A 7,927-nucleotide genomic window follows, 5' to 3' on the forward strand; every position below is an offset into this window, starting at 1 on the left:
TGAAACAAGAATTTAAAAGTCATGCTGATTTGAGAAAGATGAACAGATGCGAGAACAGAATCTTAAAAATGACCAAAAGATTCCCAGAGCAAGACAAAGATTATATCTGCTTAATGCTTTTTCGCATGATGCGCATGGATGTGACATTCATTGACGAGCTTCCTGAGCCGGTCCTGAGCCGATCCTTGACAAGCCTCCTGAGCCGGTGCCTGAGCCTGTGCCTGAGCTTCCTGAGCCGCTGCATGGACTGTTTTCAAGGTTGGCAACAGCTGCAATAAATGCCATCATCAACAGTTTTATCAATGTGACTTTTTAAATTTTCAAGAAGAGAGTTTAAAAAAAATTGAAAGGACTTAAATAAAAATCTTGTCAAATAAAAAAATGAGATACACGAAAAAGGATTTCAAAAAATTGCTGAAAGAAAATGGAGTTTCCAAAACGTCGAACAATTTAATGCCGTTAATGATGATTGCGGTTGAAAATAATCTGATAAGTGAAGATTTGCTTTTGGAAGGCTCAAAAGTAAAGAGGCCTGTTGAAAGACCAAGAATAGAAAAACTTGAAAAACAAGAAAAAAGAAATCGACCCCAAGTATGCCAGGTTAAAATTCATCAAAAAAAACTTTGAGATTGACCCTTGTTGAAACTGGTGAGGTCATTGAGTACAAATCCATTTACAAAGTGAGAAAAGAGACGAAATATGGATGGGATTACATTGAGAATTGAGATGGTAAGGTGGACAATGGATTTAAAGTTGAAATTATTAGGTCTGAAAGATCCACATGAATTAGGTCCTTTGGACCCACATGAATTAAATCCGCTTGCGGATCGTGAAAGATCTGAAAAACTCCGATGACGGGAAAAAACGACGACGTGATGATTTTTTAAATTCAAGAAGAGAATTTTAAAAAATTGAAAATGGCTTCAATAAAAATCTTTAGTAATAAAAATGGAAAACAAAATGGTGAAAGAATTGCGAGAAATTGCGAAAGAGCGAAAAATTAAAAATATTTACAAGATGCGAAAAGCCGATCTCGTGAGAGAATTAGGTGCTTCGCGCTCACATGAATTGAGACCGGTTCCTGCAACGCTTCTTGTGCAACCAGTTGTTCAAAAACCGGTTCCCGCACCAAGACCAACACGTCATATCCTCGATGAGCCTGTTCAAGATTCGTCTCCTGTGTTGGTTCCTGGGTTGTTTTCAAGGTTTACAACAGCTGTAAGAAATGCCTTCGTCAACAGTTTTAACAATGTGCTTAAATCGATTGATCCATACGTTCCAGAGGTGGTGAAGAAAAAAGTGAGCGATACAAGAGACGGAGTCGAAAAAAGAATAAAGTCTCTCAAATCGATTGCATTCAACAAACCACAAATTGAGTTTACATTGACCAATCATGCGTTGAGACTTGTTAGAAAGCAATTTTATCACAATGTTAGAGGAAATGATCAAGACGATTCCGCCTTTTTAGACTTGTCAAGAGAGGGAGCGATGAAAATCATGAGGAAAACAGAAATAAAAAAGTACGCATTGTTTTGACGTGCAAAATGACATGTGTGAGCATTGCCACTGGAGAGGAAACAACTCGAAATGTCCCTTTTTCATCCCACTCTGAAATTGTGCTGGAGGCTACGGATTTGGTTGAGTTGTATGACAGAGCGAAAGAAGAAATCATGAAAAAAATGATCAAGTACAACAAGATGGGATCAAATTGCGGATTGTCCAAAATCCTCAAGATGGACATTAATATGATTGATTACAATCCTATCAACGCTTCGTCACACATCCCTCTGGACTCGTTTCTGTCAAGCAAAAAGGCAATCATCAACATGAAAAACACAGACGACGATGAATGCTTCAAGTGGTGTGTCACCAGGGCGCTGAACATGAAAGATGATCACTGCTATAGGATTGACAAAGAGCTCATTGAAAAGTCGAAAGAATCCATTTATCTCTTGAGGAAATCCAAGCATTGCGACAGAAGAAACAAAATCGACTTGCTCCTCATTTCAAACGAGGTCACCAATCATTATTGCTTGATCAAAGATTTGAGTCGATTGATATCCTCGCAAACATCGGCTCATCAGCACAAAACACATTATTGCAAAAATTTCTGCAGGGGATGAGCAGCGAGGAAGTGCTTTCAAAGTATTAGACTTACTGCAAAGAGCACAGTTCTGTCAGAGTCGAACTTCCTGAAAAAAGTTCATCCATGCAATTCACCCATCAAGAAAGATCGATGAGAGTTCCGTTTGTGGTTTATGCCGACTTTGAAAGTTTCATTGCTCTTATCAACACGTGTCCTCCTGATCCAAGTCAGTCTTACACCAAGCAGTACCAAAAACACACTCCAAGTTCGTTTTGTTACTTCATCAAATGCTTCGACGAAACCATTTATGAAAGAAAGCCGGTGACGTTTACGGCATCAAGCGAAACAGACGACGTTGCCAAAACATATGTGGAAATGCTCGAAAAAGACATCACGGAAATTTATGACATGATTAAAACTCCAAAAAATATTTCTCTCACCAATAAGGACCGAAATGATTTTAGCTCTGCGACAGTCTGTCACATTTGCGAAGAAAATCTCGGAAGTGACAAATGCGAGACCACTGCCACATCACAGGAAAGTACAGAGGAGCAGCTCACAACAGTTGCAACTTAAAATATAAAATTCCAAAATTCTTCCCTGTCGTGTTTCACAATTTATCCGGTTACGACAGCCACTTGTTCATCAAGAAATTATCAGGTGGGAAATTAAGCTGCATCCCCAACAACGAGGAAAAGTACATCAGCTTTTCAAAAATCAAAGTGGGAGAGTTAAAAAAAAAGGGTAAGGTCATTGAAGTGAAACGAGAATTAAGATTCATCGACAGCTTCAGATTCATGGCTCACACTTGTCCAAAATGGGAAATAATTACTCCGAAGCTTCCCGAAAAAACCCTTTGGAGCGAAGTATCTACATATGTTCCTGATTAGAAAAATGAAAAAAATGAAATCCTTCATGACCGTCCGAGCGAGAAATTTTAGTTTTAAAATGTAAGAAATTGCGACAAAAAATATTTTTTTGCAATCAAAAGAAAACACATTTTTTATTCACTAAACATTGATCTACACTACATAACAGATCCCTGATGCATGGGTAAGTCACTAAAATGTTTAAAAAACTTCAAAATCAAAAGTAAAATGATTGTTTAGCAAGTTTAATTTTGATTTTTTTTAAAATGATTTAACAATTGTCCACTGTAGATTGCTTTTATTCTTTTTATTCTATGAACACATAACAAAGAAATAATGTGAGAAAACAATGTGAGAAAACAATGTACTCTTTAAAAAATTGAGTTGGGGGCAGCTTTAATGTTAGTTAGTCAAGCTTTTTTGAAAAACTAAAACATAAATAAACTGAAACAAAGAGACGATGTTTTCTTGATAACTTTGCATTAAAGACGCTTGCTGTTGAAATCTACTATGCAACTCAGCAACTTTTCTGGATAGTCTGGATGACCCAGAGGCCTTTTGTATCTCTCCCAGTGGGTTCGGAAACTGTGATGAAGGGCTTCTGTTGTCTGTTCGCTGAATGGTCCAAGAGACTTTTTGTGACGATCAATGAAATCCTTGACATGAAAGAAGACAGTGTGGACTTTTGCACTCACACTTACTTTTGGCAAGGAGAGGAAAGCCAGTTGAAATTGGTCAATTTTCTTTGAGTAGTTTGAATCCAGATGATTTCCAAAGCAGGCATTCACAACTGCATCAAACTTTCTCAAAGTGTCGATGAATGGAAAAACATGAAAAGCTGAACAATTCTCTGCTTGTCTTTGAAGAAGGTCAACATTTTTGAGGAGTTTGCGGCATTCATTCCCAGCAAACTCCCCTCCATGAAAAGGCTGTTCTTTGATATGAAGAGCTTTAGGCCATTCTTCAGCCTCAGGCCAGGAGTCCTTTAGTGCCTTGAACAGATGGTTCACTACACCGAGAAGGAGATGTAGCTCCATTGGTGGTATGATGTCAAGAACAAGTGCATTGTCAGAAAAATCCAAGAGGGGCTCATGCACCACATTCTGAAATTGTTTAGCCTTTTTCATGTCTAAACCAGCTGCTTTAAATGAGGCATAAGATCTTCTGATGGATCCAAAGGTTCGAAAGTTACCATTCTGTGATAACCTATTGTGGTCAATGTCACACCATGTGCAAGGGTGTGAGCTGGCATGTGACTGAAGCCCACACACAAGGTTTGCCACCTTCAGGTCACTTGAAAGAAGAAAGTCAACTCGCTCAGAGAAGATGAGAGATAGTATTGTTCTCAAATTCTCATAGTTTTCTGGTACATCCTCTGCTACAGCAACAAGAAGTTGAGATTTCACACCACTGTCTTTTGCTGCAAAAGATGTAAGTGTCTTCTTGTCTGGTGGAGCTTGAACTTGAGAAATCAATTCATCTTCTTGAATCCCAAGGCTAACCTTGAGGAAACCACCACCACCGTCAATTCCAAGCTTGACTATGTGCTCTTTATACACTTGTCTTTTGAGCAAGACATCATTGAGAAGTTCAGAGAGATTCTTGCAGTGAACCACAATTTGTTTCTTTGTCTGAGACTTTTCATGTGTCACAGTTATGTTTGTGTGAGTGAAATGTTCAGATAGTTGTGTACCTATTTGATGGAATTTTGCCCGGAATTGAGGTTCAACAACTCTGGCTTGTGCAACATGGTTCAATGTTGAGGCCATTTTTTTGACGCTTGCATTAGACAGCCCTGTGTTTGTCTGAATGTTTGCAAGGTCTTGGGCTTTTAGAACTACTTCATCACCAAAGAGTCTTTTTGCGCTTGCTGCACCTGTATTAAAAACATTGCTATGAGTAGGAGCAAATTTTTCACATAAACAACCAAGTTTTCTTTATGGAAAGTAAAGTTTAGATTTGAACTGCAAATTTTATTTGTTAAAGGTTTTTTCTTTTGTAAAAGACAAAGACAATGACAAAGTTTTAATTACTATCAGATAAAAGATTTGCAAGTTACTGTTACCTGGAGTAATTGGCAAAGGTCGCCCACCACCACTTTGTGCTATTCTTAGGGTTCCATGAGGAGAAGCCTCTTTAGATGAAATGACTGCTGAAGCAATCTGTTCACTGACTTTGGAATCTTTTGATGCCAACATCTTTATGTTATGCCTGAATGTGAACTGATTGCATTGATGAGGTACTCCTCTTCCAATTAAGGAGAGGCAATCAGAACATCTTCTTTGGTCTTGGGATGGTAAAGGCTGTTGTGGCATTTCAAATGGGTGCTTTTGCAATGCTTTCAGGTGTCCAATTTTGCAAATGATGCAATCACACTGCTGTCCTCTTGTCTCAGGCCTAGGGATGACAGATGAGAAATCAAAAATGGGAGGGACAGAGACATTCTCACCATTTTTCTTACTCCTCAGAAGCAGTCTGCAAGAATCACACATTCCAAGTGGGACTCGTGTGTCACAAAAGTCAACATCCTGAGAAATCAGACTCTTGACTTGGTCTTTAAGAAAACTTGTTAGCTCCCTAGAACATTTTTTCATACAGAGGAGACAAACTGACTTCCGACAGTCTTCATGATTTTTTGCTGAGTTTGGCATTTTTGAGTTGTGCATTCCACGAATGAAAACATGAATATGTCATTAAAATGCCTTTTCCCAAAATTTGGTTCAATATTTTATTAGGGATGTGCCACTAATACTTAAGAACTGATTTTTTCATCAAATTTTGAAAAAAAAAAATAAAATTTTTTTTGGCAAAAATCTTATTTTTTAAACTGAAATTTCTCGCACGGACGGTCATGAAGGATTTCATTTTTTTCATTTTTCTAATCAGGAACATATGTAGATACTCCGCTCCAAAGGGTTTTTTCGGGAAGCTTCGGAGTAGTTATTTCCAATTTTGGACAAGTGTGGGCTTCCAGTTTGGACAGCTTGTCCAAAAATCTGACAAAAGACCAATGCAAAAACATCTCCAAATATTATTCCGGAAAGCAGTTTGATCTGTTGCTCAGAAAAGGCTTTTACCCTTCCGATTGGATGGACTCGATTGAAAAGCTTTCTGACACAAAATTACCTCCCAAAGAGTCGTTCTTCTCCAAACTCAACGACGAGGGAATAAGCGATGAAAGTTACTCAGACGCCAAAACGGTTTGGAACGAGTTTCACTGCAAAACGTTCAGGGATTTACAACGACTTATACAACGTCTCTAACGTGCTGATGCTGGCAGATGTGTTTGAAAATTTCAGAGACGTTTGCATGAACCATTAAAAGCTCGATCCTGCCTGGTATTACACGTCTCCCGGATTAGCATGGGACTCCGCGCTCAAGATGATAAAAATGAAATTGGAGCTTCTGAGCAATTATGACATGGTGCTGATGATCAAGAAAGGAATCCGAGCAGGAATCAGCATGATATTGAATCGATTTGGAACTTCGAATAACAAATACATGGGTGATTCGTTTGATCCCAACAAAGAGTCGATGTTCATCCAGTACTTCGACGCCAACAACTTGTACGGATGGGCCATGAGCAAACCTCTTCCCACGCACGGTTTTGAATGGATAAGCGAAGATGAGCTCTCCCATTGGAAATCTTTGCCGTGCCTTTTGGAAGTCGATTTAGAATACCCTGAAAGTCTTCATGAGGAGCACAACGATTACCCTTTGGCGCCTGAAAGAATGACCATAAACAAAGTGGATAAACTCGTTCCAAACTTAAACGCCAAAAAGAATTATGTCGTTCACTGCGATAATCTCAAATTGTACGAGCGATTGGGGTTGAAAATTACAAAGGTGCACAGAGGCATCAAATCTGAGGAGAGAGATTGGCTGAAAGAACACATCGATCTCAACACAAATTTAAGAGCTCAAGCCACAAACGACTTTGAGAAGGACTTTTTCAAACTGATGAACAGTTTGGTGTTTGGAAAAACCATGGAAACCATTGAAAAAAGAGTGGACGTGAGACTGGTCACAAAAAAAGAGGAAGCCAAGAAATTAGCTTCCAAACCCAATTACGATCGAGACACGATTTTCGATGAAAACTTGATTGCCGTTCAGATGAAAAGAACAAAACTCACTTACGACAAACCCATTTATTTGGGAATGTGCATCTTGGATTTGAGCAAAACTTTGATGTACAAATTCCATTACGATTACATCAGGAAAATGTACTCCGATCGAGCAAAGTTGCTCATGACCGACAAGGACTCTCTCATGTACGAAATCAAAACGCACGATTTTTACAAAGACATCTCCAATGACGTCGAAGACAAATTCGACACGAGCGAATTTGACAAAAATCATCGCGCCATTAAAAGCTTTGGATTCAAGGTGGGTGTCAACAAAAAGGTCATTGGAATGTTCAAAGACGAATCCGCAGGTAAGCAGATTAAAGAATATGTTGGGCTTCGGTCCAAAATGTACTCTTACAAACTCCATGATGGATTCGCAAACGAATTTAAATGCAAAGGGGTGAAGAAAAATGTGGATTACAAACTCCATGATGGATTCGCAAGCGTCTCCGGGAATCCAAAGGATTTTAAAAAATTCAAAGGGGTGAAAAAAAATGTGGTTCAAAAACGCATCACACATAAGGATTACAAAAACTACTTGATAAGTAAAAAAGAGCAGGTAAGGAGCATGAGCATCATCAGATCCAAATTACATAAAGTAATTACTGAAAAAATCAACAGTCGCACTCAGCGCAAACGACGAAAAAAGATTCCTCCTTCACGACGGAATTCACTCCCTCGCTCACGGACATTAAAAATTAAAATAAAATGCGCGGGAAAATTATTTAGATACAAAAAATGAATCTCAAAAATAATGAAAAAATATATGAATGGCCCAGAACAGGCAACTCCTAATAGTTTCAGTGATCTACTAGCCTCTTTCCTAAAACTTCCTTTCGTACAAT

At 38.6% G+C, this 7,927-nt stretch overlaps 1 protein-coding gene across 1 annotated transcript; it reads right to left on the reverse strand.

Annotated features, from left to right (window-relative positions):
* Positions 1–3,437: 3,437 nt before the first annotated feature.
* Positions 3,438–5,683, reverse strand: LOC149884441 (uncharacterized). The gene is made up of 2 exons (XM_090096110.1): positions 5,021–5,683; positions 3,438–4,831 (listed from the first exon to the last, which is right to left on the reverse strand). The coding sequence occupies exons 1-2, from the start codon at positions 5,619–5,621 to the stop codon at positions 3,438–3,440; spliced, it is 1,995 nt and encodes a 664-aa protein (XP_089952236.1). The 5' UTR covers positions 5,622–5,683.
* Positions 5,684–7,927: the final 2,244 nt, after the last annotated feature.

Source organism: Hydra viridissima, unplaced genomic scaffold, assembly GCF_058129835.1.
Source record: "Hydra viridissima isolate aposymbiotic clone 2 unplaced genomic scaffold, HvirCarnegie_v1 scaffold_8, whole genome shotgun sequence".
Taxonomy (NCBI): Eukaryota; Metazoa; Cnidaria; class Hydrozoa; order Anthoathecata; family Hydridae; genus Hydra; species Hydra viridissima.